The 20,784-nt window shown below is 43.1% G+C and overlaps 1 protein-coding gene across 15 annotated transcripts in view; it reads right to left on the bottom strand.

Moving 5' to 3' along the window:
- Positions 1–20,524, bottom strand: part of tle3b (TLE family member 3, transcriptional corepressor b) — a 34,742-nt gene extending 14,218 nt beyond the window's left edge. For 4 of the 15 annotated variants that reach the window (XM_030414451.1, XM_030414448.1, XM_030414450.1 and 1 more), the window contains exons 1-7: positions 20,035–20,524; positions 19,309–19,521; positions 18,635–18,735; positions 18,369–18,432; positions 14,771–14,815; positions 7,292–7,354; positions 6,112–6,186 (exon numbers count right to left, since the gene is read on the bottom strand). In XM_030414451.1, coding sequence (XP_030270311.1) covers positions 6,112–6,186; positions 7,292–7,354; positions 14,771–14,815; positions 18,369–18,432; positions 18,635–18,735; positions 19,309–19,332 — 372 coding nt within the window. In that variant the 5' untranslated portion in view covers positions 19,333–19,521; positions 20,035–20,524. Of the gene's footprint in view, positions 1–2,302; positions 2,342–6,081; positions 6,187–7,291; positions 7,355–14,770; positions 14,816–18,368; positions 18,433–18,634; positions 18,736–19,308; positions 19,522–20,034 lie in introns of all 15 variants that reach the window. The other 11 variants (XM_030414439.1, XM_030414445.1, XM_030414436.1 and 8 more) reach the window with 5 other exon arrangements.
- Positions 20,525–20,784: the final 260 nt, after the last annotated feature.

Below are 20,784 nucleotides of genomic sequence, written 5' to 3' on the forward strand. Positions count from 1 at the left end.
AATAGGTCACATTTTAAAAGCATTTTTGCTGATTTCTCACTTAAAAAATATATACTAATTATAATACTTTGTTTGATGAGTGTGCTAGGACAGCAGAGCAACTATTTTTTTTTTGGATTGCTTAATCAACTTTGCAGGTGGCTCATTGTGTTAGTCTGAAAAGCAAATATATTCAATTAACAATGATTAGAACAACAAAGAGAATATTTGATGGTGAACAAGACTTGATGTTGAGCGACAAATAGCCTCTGAAAAGACCTGCAGGTTTACTCTTCACCTGACACTCCTGATACTTCAAACTCGGGTTGGGTGATAAGCTTAAATCTAGTAACCAGCATAACAGCGAGCCATTGCAGGTATATTTGTGCTACTGTGTTAACTCACTGAACAAGTCTGCCAGCCGCCCTCACTTGTTGTTCTGAGACAGACTTACCAGCAAAATATGATACCGAATATTGTCAAAAAAACAACCACAAAACTGCAATTAAGCTTGCAGGATATTGGGGAAGAAAAACTGACATTGTAAAATGTTGGGTTCCTGTGATGTGACTGCAATTTAATTAACAACCAATTCTGTCCAATCTCTTCTCTTGTTAGAGAAAATGAGAACGGTGCCGCTTTTGTATCAAGCAAGAAAAAAAGTTGTAGCGAGATGTTCATTTGTCTTACTTGACATTAAACTTCCTGCGATGTGACTATTCCTCATGCACACAAGGAAACGTGATGCTAAAATGATAAACTGCTCAAGCCTACCGGCGCTAAGCTCATCCAGTCACACCATCGTATTTCATACCTCTTCCCTTCTGCTACACTAACCACTGTTGCTTTACAAATTGCTTCTAGTTTCTTATTTAAGGCACGAGACCTTTACGTGCCAACTATGTTTGTCTTGACAACACGTCTCCTCTGCTCAGACTTGCTCACGCCCCAAACCACCGTGCTTCAATCATAGCTGGGACAGTTACAAATCAATACGTCTACACTCGAAAACCTCAAAACCTTTCAACACTCTGGAAAACCAAGCAAGCATGCCCACTCCTCCTGCAAAATGCTGTTAAGCACAGACACAGTGGAGAACACACACACCTCCCAAGAGGCCGTGGAGGTCTGTGTGTGAGAGAGGCAGCCAGAGAGGACTGAGTAGATAGACAGGAGTTAAATAGCCACTCAGGAAAGAGGGAAGCAAGTGCTTTAAAACAAGGTTAAATAACACTTAGCACATCCATCAACTGCCTCTCCAAAAAGGGAGAAAAAAAAAACATGATTGCTATTCTGCTTGCGAGATAGAACTTCAATAACCTCATCCATACATTTATTACATGAACCAGACGAGGATATATCTGGTGGCTTACCACATTTAAAGGTTTATTTAGCAGCTGGCCATTATTCAGTCAGCTCATTATGTCGAGCTGGACCGGAAATCGTACAACGGATAGAAGCAACTGAGGGGCGGCATTGTTAATCGATATCGTACTGGTGTGCCGAGCAGCCTATTTGTTGTGAAGATGGAAAAGTGAGCGAAAAAAAAGAGAGAAAGGGGCAACCAGAACAAGAAAGGAAGGGAGAGGCAGAAGCAGAAAATAACAAGAGAATGAAAGAGAGAGGGATTGAGGCAGGGACGTCCCTATTGAGCGTGCCTAATGAGGAAAAGCGTGCAGGGATCATTATCAAGAAGCCTCATTAACGAGCTATGGCTGAGGAGAGGAGCGAGGAGAGACAAGGGAGGGAGAGCGGGAGAAAAAGAGAGAAAAAATTCAGAAAATAAATTGCTTCCAATTCAATATTCATGGATAAAGAGCTGGCTTCCTTTCACACTTATCTTTTTTCATTATGTGTAAATGCAGCCGCAGCTCAGGCAACTTCCACAGGAAACAGGCAATTAAAGTTAACTAGGCGAAGCTGGCTCCCTGCAGAACAGTACTGTCAGGTGGAACAAGCGTCAACAGCAGCAGCACAAACCAGCTGGCACACTGGCTTAATAAGTCTGGCAATGATCGCCACATTACCTACTTATCCTGTGCTTTACAACAGCGTCTGGGGCTCATCATATTTTCTGCATTTGTCGTGACAAAGATTAGACCACACTGATTGATTTCAGCATTGGAAAACGATCGAGACACACCAAATGTTAGTTCTGTCAAATCTGTGACACCTGAGAGAGGCGGACAAAGGATGGAAATATCCAAACATGCTTCGTCTCCATGAGGTGTCATCTGACTTCACACAGACACATGTTAGACTGCCAGCAAGCAGTTAAAAACAGATTATTTCTCTATGTTTGGTAACTTCACTGAACACTGACCATGAAGGCTGGGTAGACACTATGAGGCGGCTGCTGCTGCTGGGTGAAAGGAGAGAGGAAGAGGAGACATTCAGACAGAAATGAGCAAGCATACTGCAACTAGAGATTATTTCCATCATCAGCAGATATTTTCTTGATACACGGATTTATCTTTTGAAGAATTTGGGAGGGAATTTCCACTTTTTATCCAAACTTCAAATTGTTTGTTTTATCCAATCAACAGCCCGAAAACAAGTAATATTCAGTTAACTATCAAGGCGGCAAAGAAAAACATCAAATATTCCCATTTAAGAGGCAATTTTCTGTCTCAAATGACAAAGCTAATGATCTCAAGCTAGTATCTTATTTTAAACATACATAAAGTTTAAATTTGGTCATCTATGCAAGATAAAAATCATACGTCCATGAACCATCATCCTGAAACCTGACACGTTTACTGCTTGTAGTAAATAAGTAATCCAGTCAAACCGTGCGTCACTGTGGACGCTTTTACTTTAGAAAAATACCTAACCTGTCAAACCAGATGGAAATATGTAACTTCTTCTATCAACATCCTATAAAAACATGCACCCTTTCCACAGAGATCACTGTTAGCAGATGAGTGACATTAGAAACGGACCCAGCCGGTGTAAAAGTGTTCGTTGTGTGTTCCTCAGATTAGCATTTACATAAGGGTTGAAGATAAGCAGCACAACACCAGTAACTGACTCGTTAGCCTATCTGAGGACAATCTCGTCCTGTGTAGAACTCATGGAAATGAGACAGCGCCTGACACTTGTCAAATCAAACTCAATCATATGTCACCTCTAACCAAAACGTATGCAAAACATTGTGTGGGACAGAGGAGACCTGTTTGCATCTCTGTCTTACTTTCCCTCAAAGTTAGATATTATGGAAACTACTGTGCTAACATCGATGAGAAGTATCACATCATCAACACGGTGAGTTCTCACGCTGTCTCACCTCTGAGTCGATCTACAGGTTTGTCTGTGTCCTGCTGCTAGTTTCACCAACTTTTGATGGACATTTAGAAATTAAGATACTCAATTCCAACCTTTGTAATATACTGTATATTTTATTTGAAATACAGATCGAAAGTTTGGAAGTTTTAATTTTCAATTACCCAATTACTCATCAAGGCTGTTGTGCAAGACAGACATCACATCACAACTCATAAAAATGGTGGACCTGTTGATTGTTTGTCATGACCTCATATAATATTAAGGACACAAAATTATGTGGCAAAGGTGACTTAGATACCTGCACAGATGGACTGTGAATATATATGGGATTAATTGATGGGGAAATTAAGCCGGTATATCCGTATGTGCTCTCTTCAAATCACCAGACCACTTTGACGAAAACAGTAATTTTGCCTCACAGAACTAAGAAGTTCACAGTCTACCACTGCTTCTTTCAGTTAGTCTGTTTTTAACTTTGACATTTTAACATATTAATACATCATAAGTGACTGGATTGGAGCCCCGGGCCAGGTAGCTGGGACAAACCTGGTGACTGGCTCACCTACGGTAGAGAAAGATCACAGCCAGTGCATAAGTGCGACATTTTTCTGCCAGTTCCTGTCCTGCCTGGTCTGTAGCAACTGTCTTTTTATGTGATGATATATCTGTGTCGCAAAATTGCATATATGAGCATACTATAGTAATTTGTGGCCGTGGCAGTGTGAATAGTTTTGATGCAAAGTCCCTGGCGAGTATTCTGTACATCACTTCCCTGTGTAAAGGCCCTGAACAGTCTTGATTTGTCCAAGAGTTGCACTATTTGCACATCAAGTGCCCAAACAGCAAGTCCTGACCCCAAAGTTGAAAAAGATCTGCTGTATTTGGTCTACAGCTGTGACCAAAGGACAGGGCGGTTGGGCATTTGGTGGTACTTTAATGTAATGTGTATACTGCATGAAGTGTGCCTGTGTGTCTGTGTTTGTGTGAAGGCTCAAATCTATTTTCTGATCTGCTGTATGAAACTGCCTCAGCCTGATTCTCTCTGAATATCACTTTAATGACAAACACCACAGCAGCTCCGCTTGCTCACACTGTGGGGACATGGAGATTGATCACCTGCCATGTCTTTGGCCCGATAATTAAAGCCTGTTTTTCCTGTGTGTTAGTGTGTGTGTGTGTGTGTGTGTGTGTGTGTGTGTGTGCGCGTGTCCTGCCCTGCCCCCTTAATGAAGACAGGGTCACTCCTGTTGTGGACAATCTCTCTGAGCTGGTTGTGGGGAAAAAAGAAAAAGGAAACGGGAAGTAATTACCTAGAAAAGTGGGGGTTGTGCTCCTGGCTCATTTACCTTAATAGAATTTCAATATCTGCCTCTCATTAGATGTGACCCCCAACCACCGGGACTGGCTAACCGCTGACTCACCTCTGCTACAGAGGGCTAATCAAAAGGGTCAGTCCTCCATTTGAGTCCAAGCTGGCTATTAAAAATCAGATAAATAAATCCAGATGAAAGACCAAAGCACTCAGAAGTACGTTTAGCCGGGGTGGATTTTTGAGTGCTTAGGTTCGTGGCTACAATTAAAAAGGTAAATTACTAATAGTTGAAGTGCAATCTTTGAACGTTTATAATGCTGCAGGTGCTCTTCATTGATTTTTTAATTAGAAAAATGTACATTTTATGTTATCAAGATATAAAACAACAGCAAGCTAGAAGTTGTTTTTGACCCTAAATACCTTCTAACAAATACAAGAGTACTGAAGCCAACATGAGTTAGCGTCAACATCATGTTGTTCAGACTGTAATCACAAGCAACCGAGTGGGAAAATAATGCTTTTTTCTAAATTTGATCAATTTACTGTTTTATTGATTGATCCACAAAATAACTGGTAGAAATAATGATAAAAACTAAAGTAGCTAATTTTGGCTCTTGACAGAAAACAATGGATAAATAAAAATACTTGGCAACTACTTTTCATTCGAGTCGACTAATTATTGCAGCTCTAGTGCAAATCCTTCAAAGTCAGAATAACCAGAGTTTTTCCTCCTCTTCATACTCTGCCAACATTTCTTGAGTGCAGCCTAAATTTTTCATTCACTACACTTTCCAAGAGTTCTGTAGCGGCTGCGTCCTCGCTGATGTAATCTCTGTTGCGATCACAGAGCTTGTCCCGACCTGACCGCTCTAATTCCTCCTGCTATTGGGTCAGAGGTAGAGCTAAGCCTGTTGACTCGGACCTTTTATCTAATTAAAGTGCAGTCAAAGTGAAATGTGAGAGACAGCATGATCTGATCTCAGCCTCGGTGTGTGTTACTATATATCAGATGCACTATGACTCTGCCTGGGAGCAGAGAATCAGAGCTGCTGTTAGGAGGTGCTGACAGGTCACAGTTAACCAACAATCCTAGACGTCACAGCAGTGAACACCATATTGACAACACATTGCAAACATTTTAAACTCAACTAAAACATAAAACACTGCAGACGGGGGCAAGTTTGCACTTCAGAAGAGGACATTGCATTGCTAGTCTCTTTTCAGTCTGAACATTCAAATGTCACAGACGGGAGGAAAAAGCTGCAGATTAATACACTCAGCTCTTACTCTTATTTTCCTCCTGAATCCATTGCCCTTTCCCAGGCTATTCTCAACACGAAACACTTCAGTTGAAGCATATAAAGGTGAAATAAACCCGTAAGCGATAGGTAGCAAGTTTAAATAGCCTCTACGTGTCTGTATCAGAGGTGCCGGTCCTCTTCTGTGCGTGCAGCTTTGCCCCTGGCCTCAGGTCAAATGAAGGAAGAAAAAGGGGGTATACACACAGTGAGAGGCAGATTGGGAAGTCCACGTACCCCGATGATAGCATTCAGCTCAGTCATTGTCACCTGTTTGGCGCGCTCAACAGCCTGAGCCACCTGCTGTTGATGCTGCAGGACACAAACACACAAGATTAGACTCCTGATGGAAAAGAATTCATTACAAAAGACCGAAAAACAGAACATATTCTGGCATGTACTGATGGTGTCACTACACAAAACAACAAATAGGCATCATTTCTCCTGCAAATGAAATTCAGTCTTTATCTACTTAGCCTCATGATGAGTAAAATTCAGGTACGTGTTTGTAGTAGTACATTTCTGGAGCTTTACAGCATTCTGCTTAACACCTGAAGGTAATTGGGGACTAAAACACCTGAACGAAATCATAAAACAGCCCCATACAGCTTATCCAGTGTAATCAAAGTCTCAATCAACTCATAAATCCCAAACTGATTTGAGAAGACGTTGTTCACAAAATTAAAGCATAGCTAAGTTTGTGTATGACTTTAGATGGGGTGCATGCTAACACTTTTAGCTTAGCAGCTACAGTGAAGATTTCAGCTTTAAAAAGGGTGTAAATAATGTCTTTTCAAATCAATTTGGGGGTCCGGGCTTTCAGAGACTTGGATTATGCCTGACGAGCTGAATGGAGTCATCTACTTCAGTTGTTTTGGAGCGAATTCTGCAGCTCTGTTTTACTGCGAGGCTCCAGAAATGTTTTGTGGACTAAAAAAACTTCACCCGACTTTCCATCAGCACGGGGGCGAGGATGACTGAATATTCACTTTTGGGTGAAAAAATATATATACTCCATCCTGAACATCATTTATCCCTACTTACAGTGAAAAATACCACAGCTTAAAGCTCGTAGTGAGTACAATATCATATATAAGAATGAGGGATGCTTATATGTTGACAACCTCTTCTAATTGTTTTGCATTTGGTTTGAGCATTTATTCAATAATGAAGCATAGAAACAAACAGCAGCACTGTTTAGTGATTAAAATAAATACATAAACACATAATCAGTGAGGTCTTGCTGCTAAAATTGGCAATTCAACAAACTTTTCCTGAGAGGAATAATTGCTTGAAATCTGTATTCCTATCATTTAATGAATGCATGTCTTTTCTCTCCTACATATCCCAGTGACAGGGCCCTGACACACCAAGCACCCTCACAGTTACTAAACATAACATAGTGACTGAAACTCACCTCTTGTGACAAGAACGGCATAATCTGAGCCAGAATTGCATTGAGACGTTTGGCGATCTCTGTCTGTAGAAGGAGAGAGAGATGACATTAGACACCAGCATTCTGCACTCCAAGGCCAACACTGTAATTAAGCAGTTCAACTACCTATAAAACAAAAGGGGGCGAGCTTGTGCAAACACAAATGTTTGCAGGGTCCATCTGGATGCATCGGCTATTCCTTAACTAAATTGTGACCGCCTTAAAACAAATTTACTTCCCCCTCTGTCCTGCCTCCATTAGACTCGAGCTTTATTTCATTACGAGGCTGAAATATGCTAATACCATCTGGCTGGAGAGACCATAATGAGTTCCATACTTCATAATTACAGACCATAGAGAGGGGGGTTGGGCACGCTGAAGCAGACAGGTTAACTCTGGTCCGATCTATCAGAGGCATCTTTGGTATCGACCGCGCAATATTAGCTGGGACAGTAAGATGATACTATAGGGCTCAACGAACATAGAGCACTTTACAGCGCTGCATTTGGACAAATGGATATGCTGCGCTGCTCGCCTGCTGCAGCTGAAGGTCCCAAGACATTTTGCCCAAACCCATTTCCTTTTTTTAAAATCTGCACTTTCCACAGAGACAGGAGGGAGGGGGGGAGAGAGGAGGAGGGGGAGGTGGAACACAAAAGTAGAGAGCAGGATAAAGGAGATGGGGTGGGATGTGTGCTGAATGGTGAAGTGAAACGCTCTGATTTGACACTAAGGTAATGTAGTTTGACTGAACCGGGGGAGGTGAACTAATTGATTGTGAGAGATTAGGGGTGGAGGCCCAGCAGGTGTGTGTGGGGGGGGAGAGGTCCTTCCCGCCGTTTTATATGCTGCTGCATTCCACTCATTTTCTTCTTAACCTTGTTTGACTGTGAAAGGGGGAGGAGGGGGAGGAGAGGAGTTGCCAGTATCCTTTTGCACGACCCTCTGTGTCCGTCTTTTCATTTCAGAGGAGGGGGGGGGAGACAGGAAAGAAGAGGAGGGGGACAGACCTTTTCTGGCCTGTCAGGAATTATCTCACAACCCTGAGTCTGACCTTAGACGCACTGAGCCTTCTCTCTCCATCTCCCTCCTCCTTCCAACGCTCCTTCACACCCTCCCTGCTAATCTCCACTACACTCCTCTGTGCCTCCTCCCTCCTTCCTCCTCTTCCTCCCTCATCTTCCCCCTCTTCTGTTGCTGGGGCAACGCTATCTGGCACGGCTGATCGTTATGTAAATTGGGCTGGGGCCCTGACCAGAACAGCCTGTAAAATCATATTAGGCGCAGCAAAGAGGCAGGTCATTAAATTGAATTTTCGGCCTGTCGATCTGATCGGCACGGGAAATTAATGAGGGATAACTGGGAGAGGGGAGGTGGGGAGGGGGCTGCACTGGGGGCTGACAGAAAGAGAGAGAGAGAGAAGAAAGAGGGAGGGAGCTCTATGGAGACTCATAAACCATCATCATTAGCGGGGGCTGGATACAATGACACACAGTAGGATTAGAGTGTTTCAGCATCACACCACTTCTCTGGAAATGGCTGCAAGGGGAGCAACATGGGGCTTGTAGGACACAGCGGTATGCTGATACACTCAGCTATTAGAGCAACAACATTACAAATCCTCACCACAAACCAATTCACAAAGAAAGGCATTTGTTCATCGCAAATCACCGCGGCATCCGACACAAAAACATTCATGGAATTCAGGTGCACTTTTGTGTCGAGGTGTGTAGTGCGTCGCGCTAAATACACACAGGTTTCTGTCAGCGGCTCATTCTGACATGGAGCTGAAGCACCAGGTGCTCTGAGAGCTGAGATCATGCTAAGCAGAATTCAGGGTTAAATGTTCCAGAAACCTTGGCTTCCTCTGAAATTTACCCCAGAGTTAAAATATTACTTTGGAACCAGGAAATTAAACAATGGAACAGACTTCCTTTGCATCCGTTTCTGTTTTTCTTCTTGCGGCCTAATTATTGCGATGCTGATGTCGTACATTTTGCCATCATATCTCAGCAACAATTTAAGAGAATGAGGGCAAACGTGACTCACACATGAGGCCCGAGAAACACACTCAACTGAATCACTGCCTTATCAGCCACATCTTGTCCTTCCTTTTCAAACTCTGCTCAGACATGTGAGGGAGGCCAAATGTGGAGCATTTACATGACGTTGTCTCTGCCATTTTGAAGCAGAGAAACGCTGATAACACGTTGCATCGAATGACTCGCAGCACTCTTAAACGACTCCCACTTTACTTTGGAGGCTCTATTTTCCACAGTGCTTTTAGTGGCAGAGACGGGCACTGGAAAGAGTTTATTGTCACTTAAAGCCACTGAAACAGAAGCCTTTGAGCCTGCAGAAGCTTTTCACTGCAGCTCCACAATTACAGGTACTCAGGGTTGTCTAGTAGCACCAGAGCTTTGAGAGGTTCTCTCTCTCTCTGTTGCAGCCCTCTGTCAATGGTGCGTTGAAAGCCATTTGGCTGTTTGTCGCTCCAGGCATTAGCCCCCAAGTGGAGAGCAAAGTCTCTGACGAGGATTCAATTGGCGAGGAAAACAAGTGGCATATGATGGGGGGTGGGGTGGTGGTGGGGGGGCAGAGATGGTTGTTTGGGAATTATCTTCTCAGCCAGAGCAGAGAAGAAAGAGGCACTTAGAGGTATCCTGTTCATTACAAATGCATGAAGAATATTTTGCATGTCATTCTATTTTGAGCTCATACGCACAAAACTGAAGTGACATCCTTTTTCTGCGGCAGGGAAACGAGCTGTTTTCCAACAGATTACATCTGATTACGTTAGAGTTCAACTCATCATGCCGACAATATTTTTATAGAATTCATTTAAATTATGCAGTTTGTACACACAGACGTAGACTTAAAGTATTTTCCTCCATTCAACCACATCAGCACCGACACACAAAACCATCATCAGCTGGTTGAGTACACACACACACCCAGACACTAATTGGCTAACACTGTTCTACCGGCCCTTCTAGCCTGGCTATCAAAATAAAGCATGTCTCACAGCCTCCAATAACCTCATCACCCTCCCTTGAGAGAGAGTGTGTGTGTTCTCGTAGTCCGTTTGTTTTGGCTTAGAGACAGGTCGGCCATCATCACCTTGGCAAACAATTCCAGGAATCCTGTATAAATTATTCATTTGCACAAGCTCTCTCTCCCTCCCTCTGCTCCTCCGTTCACCCTCTTCCTCCATCCAGGAAACGGACACGATTCTCCTCGATAAGGCTTTTTCTCCCTTTTCCTCATCCACTCAACAAGTGAGAAAAAATATCCAAAATGGCTATCCGAGGCGCAACAAAACCAAGCAGTCAAATATAGTAACATGGTGCGGGACACGCTCCTTTTGCTTTCAGTTAACCAAAGAGGGAACAGAATCAAACTGTACGTGAGCGTACGAGAGATAAACAGGGACCACAACAGAGAACAGAGGTAGTGAAACACAGAGCAACCCCCACCACAAAGTCAGCGGGGCATGTTGCTGAGGCAGCCTAATGAGCTGCGCTAATTAAAATCACTTATTGACAGCAAGCGAGGGTGATTACCTCCACCCTGCACTCTTTGCCATCATAAGAGACACTGTCAAAACAAATTACCCCCCGGCAGCCACGGACATCCCTCTGCGAGCAACCACTTGGCTCAACAGCAGCGTTGGAAGAACAGATTTTACGATGGCTCTTTTTGCGTTTCCTGATACCTGAAGTTTGTGTATCGGCTGATACTGCGTACCGATCTGATACCAGTGTGTTAAAGAAACCATACATTGTCTTTTTTACAGCTGTTAACTACCAACTCTGTATGAATATTATGTTATGAATGTGCTTGAAGTCACAAGAATCTCTGTAGTTTATGAAATTGGCTACTATAAAGTGACTACACCTTATAATAACAGTCAATTAATTAAATATTTGTTAACAACCAATGATATTTCTTACGTAATCATAAAGGCTTATAAACATCAGTTTACAACTTTATAATAAGGAACTGCTCAATAAATGGTTTATAAAGCACTTTAGTGTTCCTAAACAATGAAGTAATATTAACTACAGTTTGATTAATTATGAACTTAACATTTATAGAAGTGCTACCAAATCATCTGTGGTTGTTTTACAGGTGTTTTACAAGTAGCAAACTCCTTTCAGGTGTACCTGAAGTCTGTGTGAGTAGCCTAAGCAGGTATGGTTCTGAGAGACAAAGAAGAGGAGGGCGTGTGTGTGTCGGTGAGTATGAAGTTTACCGTAATGTTAAAAGACGTAAGTGGAGCAGCATAGTGTGTGACCAGTTTAAGCTGATGTCAGTGAATAAATAAGACAACTCCCCAAGACTCCAGCCGTTTGTTTCTTGTAACCTACTAATAAAAGGAAAAGCTACAGAGTTGGCGATGACTTCGACCCAGGCTCACTTAAGGTGGCCTGACATCTCTCTCTTCACTGGGCCCTTTGTTTTTCACTTTGTCAGAATTTCCCTGTGGTGGTGAAAATGGTATCTGATATTGAGATTTTTCTCAGGGTATTGTATCCAGGTTAGAAATTCCAGTATCACGATAAAGCTTTTCCCTTTCGGCCATGTGTATTGTATTATTTGAACAATGATGAAATGTGATGTTTATGAATTGACATGCCCGAAATAAACAACATAAATAAAATAAAATAAAATAAAATAAAATAAAATAAAATAAAATAAAATAAATAAATAAATAAAGCCAGTGTTCATGCTGAGACGCAACTGGTGTTACTATGTACTGATGTAAGGATAGGAGTTTATTTATGTGCATATCTGTGTGCGTGTTCGTATGTGTGTGTGTGTATGTGCTCCCATTCCCTGTTTTTCAATCCAGCTTTGGAGCGATAACAACACACTGAGATTATCACAGCTTTTTTCATACTGCAATAAATCTGCAACACGAACAAAGTAATATGCCTGCATCCAATCATCCGCCCCCCCTCCGTCCCCTCCTTCCAATAACAGCGACGGCTAAGGGCCGTCTGTTTACCTCTCGCTGATGTCATCGCAAACACTCGTTCACCGGGAATGGGAGAAGGAGCGAAAGGAAGGGAGGTGGCAGGGATCATGCATTATTCAGAGCGCTCCGTCGACTCCACCGGGCTTATTGATAAACAAAGGAGATGCACAGGAGAGGACCAGTCGATTAACCCATTTACCCCGAAGCCTCTCGCTCCTTTCCTGTTTCCAACCACCCGCCCCTCCATGTTTTGTCCACTGCCACCAGCATCCACCCACAACAACCTGCTCCACCCCCACACCCTGCATCACTTCAATCTCCTTGTTGGTGATAAGTGCCTGACAGAAAACACACAAGAATGGTGAGGTGGAGGATGGGGGAGGGCAGCGGGGCTCCTTCATGAACAGAAAACACCTAGTTAGCACGCACGAGCACACACACGCAAGCACGCACGCACGCACGCCTACCAAAAACGTCTACCACTGATGAATTGTGCAGTGTGCTGCTGTTCCAACTGGGCTACCCTCCCACTGATGCCATTAACCTTCTGGATCTGAGGGCCATGAAGCTTCCACCCCACCTCTCTGCGTCTCTTTTTCTCCCTCTCTGACAGACTCCCACTCTCATACATCATAACACACAGCTAATGACACAAAGGCCATCATTCACATCACATCGTCGGGGTTGCGGGGCAGACAGCAGAGGGGGGAAGCAATGAAAAGACATGAGGGCACGAGGAGGAGGTGGAAAGGGAGAATTGAGGAGGCAAAGGTGACTGAGGGAGACAGAAGGCACCACAGAATCAGAGAAAATGGAAATGCAAGTGTAGGAAGATAAAGGAGGGGCGTCTTGAGATCATGTTAATCTTTTTTTTTCCCTCTTTTTAAGTGAACTGAATAAAAGATTATGCTGATGTCTGTTAATACAAAAGAACACGTGGGTTTCACAGCTGACTCAAAGGCCTCGGGTCACATCTTTAGCTAAACAGAGTGGTTTCTCTGTGATCTTTACAGGATAATCTGACTTTTATAGAGGGGTGTCGTCTTGCATTTAAGAATATGGTGTCTACATTAGGCGTGGGATCAGCAGATGTTTTATTCTAACCACACCAAAAGTTAACCAGCCAATTACATCCAGCCAGACAGCAGAAACGTGCCTTATCCTGTGGGCACGCCTAAACACTCCAGATAAAACGCTTCAGACATCTTACAAGTAATAAAGAACCTAAACATGCTGTTAGGGGATTAACTGTCTTCGATCTGCAACCACCAACTAGAGCTGCAACTATTGGTCAATTAACCAACTAGCTAGTCATTTTAAAAAAAGATCAATCATTTGCTGCATCTAGCTTCTTAAATTTGTAAATCCACACTGCTTGTTTTTGTAATGTATGACAGTAAATGAAAAATTACATCAGGAGAAAGATCGTTTTTGTCAGCTCAAAAAGGCTCACATTTAAATCTATAGTAAAAACACAAAAAGCAACACATCTTCAGGTTTAAGAGGCGGAACATATTGTTTCCTAATTAATGACTTATCAAAACTGTTCTTGATTAATTTTCTGTCTGATTTCCTCTGTTTTCATCAGACAACACACCAATATATTCGGCACAAAGACGGACAAAAACTACAAAACAAATTCCCTGAAGAAAGTGTTTTTTCATCCAGAGGAATGGCAGAGCACGGCCGGCAGAGCGGCACTGCTGGAGGTGCTAAACTTCCAGTGTCTTGCTCTGGGGCACTTCAGCAGGGTGCATTCATGGAGGTTTGGTGGCTTTAAACTGAGTATTTGAGTTAAGAGACAGTTTCCAAAAACACTCAAACAACCTGCCTCCAAAACTTCAGATGTGACAGGCCAAAGATCAACTGGACACATATCAACAAAGAAGCCTGAATCGTGGCCACTAGAGATGGCTAAAGTGATCTTAACATATCTGCGCCCCCCCTTCCTTCCTTCCTTCTTGCCTCCGGTCTGCTGAACTGGCTCCTTGGGTGGTATAACTAAAGATATTTTTACCCTATTCATCTGTAGAAGTCTTTCCACTGCAGTACGATGCCCAGTGCTGGGTGGCAGCTGAACTAATGAGCTTTTAGCCTGGCTGGCACTGGGCGGGCAGACACAGAATGGTGCAGGCATATGTGTGTGCAAACACACACACACACACACACACAGAAGGACAAACCACACAAAAACACATCCTCTCAGACTGTCTGCCAAATACTTCACTTTAATCTTATCAAACCATCCCCATCAGGCAGCGTGCCCTTCGTGTTGTTTAGCCTGTCAGCATTTTCACTACAGGAAGCCGGTATGTGTGTGTGCGCCTCCTAAAGCCATTTAAGGATGAGGGTAGAGACTAAGGTCAGGTGTGTGTGTGTGTGTGTGTGTGTGTGTGTGTGTGTTTATGTTCCTCAATCATTGGGGTGAAAACCTGGAGTGTTTTGGCTGTACACACACCGTCCCTGATATGGCTACATACCTGTTTGTGCATCTCAATGTTGAGCCCATAGGACATTTCATAGTACTGTAAGAGAACAGAGGAAGAAAGAACTCATTAGAGAACAGACTTCAAACATGTCACAGCCATTATAGATTTTGACTGATGATAGACTGAGGAAAAAAATCCCAGTTCCACGATTATAATGCATCATTTAGTTCAAAATCACACGAGCATTAACTGGATTTCCCACCACAACATTTCTCTGTTTGTTTTTGCTTTTATTAACAGTTGTTGCCTTTCAGAACAGAAATAATTGTGTTAAATAATAAACAAGCCAGGTCAGAGGGCAGTTTTACTAAATAATTACAGACACAAATTCAAAATGTCTCTCATGCAGGTGCTATGCCGTTTTGGTAAGCGTTACACAAAACATTTCTGGAGCTTCACGGCAAACAGCACTGCAGCAAAACGTAAGGCAACAGGTAGAAAACATAAAATGGTCCCAGCAGCCTTTTTAGCATAATGCAAATTTCTGGAAGCTACGAGATCCCAAATTGATTTAAAAAGACACCACTTACACCCTAGACGCCGGTGGACAGGATGCATGCTAATGCTTTTAGCTTAGCAGCTTCAGTGATGACTTTGGATTTAAAGGGTGTGAATAACATCTTTTCAAATCAGTTTGAAATTCAGGAGCTTCCAGAGACATGGACAAGCTGTATGGAGCCTTTTCACTTTATTATGTTTCAGAACAAGTCCTCGTCTCCTCCAGTTGTTTAGCAGAAAACTAAAACGCTGTTCTTCTGTGACGCTCCAGAAATGTTTTGAAGAGCATCGACATCAGGGTGAGGAGTTAATGACTGAATTTATATTTTCTGGTGAACTTCTTCTTTAAAAAATAATGTACCATGAAGTCTATGTTTTAAGTTGAGGAATAGAAGCCCTCTGTGTAGCTGAGCCTTCAGAGCCACATATCTGTGATGTTTTAACCTGTGGTTAATAATCTGTTAATCGCTGCATCCCTCGTTTTAGACTTTGCCATGCTTGATTTTTCAATTCTACATTGAATCATTAAGTAATTAGAGGAGCAACATGAATCCAGGTATGTACACTTCATGAAATACTGCATGTGTGAACAAAATAGGAATCATAAGGTTACTTTTGACACAGCAAAGAACAGAGGAGACCGTGTTTGTGCAACAAGGCTGAAGAAGATGGTGGTTTATTGATGTGCCATTTTCTAATCGGTTCTCTTAAGCATCCAAACAATAAAAAGGAACAAGCTGAATACTGGTGGAGCCAATAAAAAAACACTCAAGTTTGACAACTTCATGTTATTTGTGAAACTACAGCCGACAGACGATTGGCTGCTGTTCTCATTTACTTCTTCTGAGCACTGCCAGTCTTTGAGCTACAAACACGGTCTATGGCTTGAAACACCCAGGAGAGAGCCAATACTATTATTGAAAACCACATTATCTGCTGCTGATTGCCAAGAGCTGTTGAGCCCACTGACAGATACAAACTAAAGCCTCGTCGTCTTGTCTGTCTTGTTTATCAAACACACAGCGAACAGCTTCCATTTATTATAGCTACTCCCACCACCTTCTGGTTCCTCACAGGAGAAAATAATATTTAACAAACGTTCTGCTGCGTTCGGTTAAAGTCATTCCTTTCTTGTACAAACAAGATAAGCACACACATACACAAACTAAGAAAGGTCTAGGTTACATCGCCTGTCAGATAAAGATTGTTCTTTTTCCATGCACACAACGCAGCTTTTTCCTGTATCGGAGACAACCTTTGTGTTGAGGCACTGATTTCTGTCCCTCTCTGATCATCAGGGAGCTCTGAGCTGAGCGCAACACGCTTTAAGTTTACACGTAACCCCTTCACAACTCTGATGAGAATCAAGCTCCTCTCTCAGGTCTGAAGAGAGGTTTCCACAGATTACTCACACTCCATAAAATATTAAATATGTAGTAGAGCTATATGGTGGTTTAATATTATTGTTTATAGACTTTTAATGAAACTATAACCCTAACCCTACTGGCAGGGCTGGAAATAAAGGATATCTTCATTAACTGTAGGGCCAAAAAAAAATTGTGACAGCATGAAATTACATCTCAAAATCACTTCCTTTCTCCAATCAACAGTCCATTAACACTGTGAGTGCAATCAATGACAAAGACAACCTCACATTTAAGAAGCTGGAACCAGCATATGATAAACATTTGTCTGAAATCATAGGTAAAGGATTAATACATTCTAAAAATAGTTGGCAACGACATTCTTTCAATTAACTAATCGCGTTATCGTTGTAGCTCTAGATATTAGATATCACGTTAATTAATAAACGTGCTGTGTGTGAGATTTAGGAGATCTGTTGGAGGAAATGTAATACAATATCTTAAACCATGTTTTCATTATGTGTTCGCTAGCTAAGAATTAGTGTGTTATACCTGAAGACGGAACGAGTCCACGAAGTCTGCCAGTTTCTACAGTAGCTCTGAAGGGACAAACCAACACTGACTCTACACAGGGCCATTTACATTTCTCACCTTTTTGGCGGCCACTTCTAAGAATATTAACCTGGTTGCAATTTGCAACAACACCTCTAGATGCCACTAAATCTTACACAGTGCACCTTTACATCTCTTGCAGATTGTTCTCTAATTTAACTGATTACTCATTCAGTCAAAAATTGGCTAAAATCTCTGCTTAAGAATCCATGTCGACGTTTTCATGTGCAGTCTACAGTCATAAAGAACAAAGAAGAAGAAGCTCTAAACAGCAAATGTTTGACATTTCCGATATAAAAGGTGACCTAAAATGACTATGATCTAAAAATAGTGAGTGCTGATTAATATTCTTTTGATTGACTAATCAATTCAACAAGAAGTAGTCAGACACATTGTCATCTTGTCGTAGTCAGTCTGGCACCCAACGAGTTTGTGTGTTTCACATTTGTAGAGTTTTATCTGATACAACCTACACACAGTGGCCCACGTGTGTTGACTGCACTCAACATCCATTTGATTATTTGGCATATATTTCTCATCTTGTAATATCCAGTGGAAAAATATCCCCATTAATATTGTGATATTGATTTTTCTGGCACCATCTGCCCCCCAACAAGCAGTCTATCATCTTTATGGTTGGAGAAAAATAACAAAGTCTCCCCATATCTGAGAAATCCCAGGGTGTGTCAAGAGTGTCTGAATGACCCCACGGTTCACAGTGGGTGAGAAGAGGAGTAAAATAAAATACAGGAAACCCCCTGATTCATGCACAAAGCCGGCAGACCAATCATTAACCCCCAGTGGGTCATGTTGAGTGTGTTGGGGAGGGGAGGTGGAGGGTCATAAAGAGGACCACGGGGCAGTAGAGGGGGGTCGTCACACCCGGCAATCAATAGTTGGACATTTGACCCTTGCTAGAGTTCCACATACCCCCAACCCTGCACCTTCTTATCCAATGAAAAGACAGTCGCGAGTCAACAATACCAAGCGGGGACAAATGCTAACATGGCCTTTGCAAAACACCAGGGCTGCACCACCTGTGACTGCTCACCTTAGGCTAAAAAGGAGGATACAGCATTAAATCACATTCACAGCTTTACGACGGCTGCTCTTACCATGACGTAGTGACGCTGCATCTCTGTCTTCTCATTGGCCAGTTTATCGTACTCCACTTTCAGGCTTTAAAAAGGAGAAGAGAGAAATAAAAATCATGTTTTGGACGAGTTTGATAAACATAAACTAAAAGCATTCAGAAGAGATATATTCTCAGCATTCAGAACATCATGAAAATGGAACAAAGCAGAAGCTGCTTCCTCTTCCTATTCTTTCCAGGAAGCCTGTGTTGTTGACAGTAGGTAAACAGGCCGGCTGCAGTCTTTACCTGTGGTACTGGGCCTGCAGGAACTGAAACTCGTCTTTGATCCTGTCGCAGGACTCTGCCACGGTGAACTTGAAGCCAGGCTGCCCTGGCTGGTGAGGTGCCTGAAATGTGCAAGGTTGGAGATACCACAGGTGTAAATAATGGCAGCACAGCTCAGATAATGGTCTCATCCCTCCCTCTCTCTCTCTGTTTTTTTTTCTCTTGATGGTTTGTCCTCTCGTTTCATTTGGGGGAAAGAGCCACTTTCACTCAACATGTGCAACAACAGAGGCGGGGGACTTCATCCCTCCTCAAGGTAATGTGACATGCAGAGGATGATGGGTGAGGAATAAAAAAGAAAATCATGCACAAGTGTATGCAAAAGGCACAATTAACCTCTTAGAACGATTAAAAAAAAACACGGAATATAACAAACTGCAGCAGAAAATTAAGTCAGTTTACAGAAGGCGGTGATGATCTACTTTGCTTAGCTCAACAAAAAGCACTGATCTCACTGCCAATAAACACGAACTACCAGTTTCTGTCTTGCCAGAGTGAAGCGCCCCAGCAGCACCGATGCAGACCATAAATAGTAAGGTGTGGATCAGCAGCTCCTCTCTGACGAGCTAATTAGGCTACTTTGTAGGGCGGTGCATATGCATCAATTTACAAATAGTGACAAAGAGGCTACTTACCGGATGCCGGCCTTGTGGATACATGTCGCGTCCTTTGCACGAGGGAATTCGGTGTGATTTCTCTCTTTAATCCCAGTGAAGGTGCGGTAATTCACCGCCACCCCCTCCCCTGTGCACGCAGGATGGCGGCGGACAAAGCCCTGTTCTCGGCTGCGAGGCGCACAGTCAGACCCCGACCGCTGGATGTATCACCTCCTCGGCTCTCCTTTGTACCTAAACAAACACAAAACGGGGCACAGCTGAGGACGTGAACCACTTCAGCAGCACCGACACCAAATCAAGCGTTATCAACTTAATCGGTCTACACAATATATTTTTGTTTTAATTAAAATGTGTTTTATTCGCGTTGTTTCTTCAAATATTCCCATTTTCTGTCAAGGAAAAGGAAAAAAAAATCTTAAATGTGTCGCCTCGATTTGCATAACAGAGAACGAGAGTGGCAGAAAAAAACGTGTTTGATCCGACGAATCAAATAAATCCCAAAGTTGGTTCTTGTGATCAGAGCCGCTTTGTTTTCAACTAAATCTAACGACTCGGCCCCCACAAACACAAGAACACACACACACGGCTTGTTCTGGTGGTCCGGGAAGATCAGAAAACAAGGAGCTGCTGCTTTCAAAGTCGGCTGCCATAAAGCCACACCACCACCACCACCAGCAGCACCTCCTCCTCCTCCACCTTCACCACCCGTCTTGTTAGCGGCTCTCTTCATGTCGCCCTCTTTACCTTTGTCTGGACTGATTCCTCCCCTCTCTTCTCACACAGGTAAAAAAAAAAAAAAAAGAATAGTATCCAGACACAAAGCGTAAGATCCTTGACTTGTAATCGTCACCGCGGGGTGATGAGGGCGGAAAATGTCCGTCGCCGTTTCTGTTTTTCACACACTTCTTCTTCTTCTTCTTCGCCCCCTGAGAGTGCGTTAAAGCCCCGGTGGCGGTCCCGAGGAGAGCGGAGAGCGTCTCTCCGTCCGGTCGGACGTTGGAAACCCCTCGATTGGGACGAGTTGTTGACCACGGACAAGTTCAAAGAAAGACTCTGATAGATCCAGCGGCAGCACGCGAATCTTCCAGTAAGTCCAAAGATGATTTTTTTTGGTGAAATATGTTTAAAATGTCTGCCGTTGTGAAACACACCGCAGCTCTGTGTCGGGTATACCCTGCTCCTCCGCCGCGCGCTCTACCACACACAGACTGTGCACTGACACGAGGACCCGACTGCCGAGAGAGGCCCGTGCGCGAACCAATTGGCTTCTCCGAAAGAGTTTAGCAGCGGGAACCAATCGCAGCGCAGCATCCCCCACGTGGGGTGTTCCCCGCACCCGCGCTCTGATTGGCCCGCGGAATGTGACCTCACACGTTCGCCATTTTGGATTTGAAGTGACATTCGGTGCGTTCAACAGCTTGTTCAAAACAAAGGCAATAATTTATATGTCCGTGCGTCTAAACCGGCGCTTCAGCGGCTCACGTGAAGAGTATA

This window comes from Sparus aurata, chromosome 4 (genome assembly GCF_900880675.1).
Source record: "Sparus aurata chromosome 4, fSpaAur1.1, whole genome shotgun sequence".
NCBI lineage: Eukaryota > Metazoa > Chordata > Actinopteri > Spariformes > Sparidae > Sparus > Sparus aurata.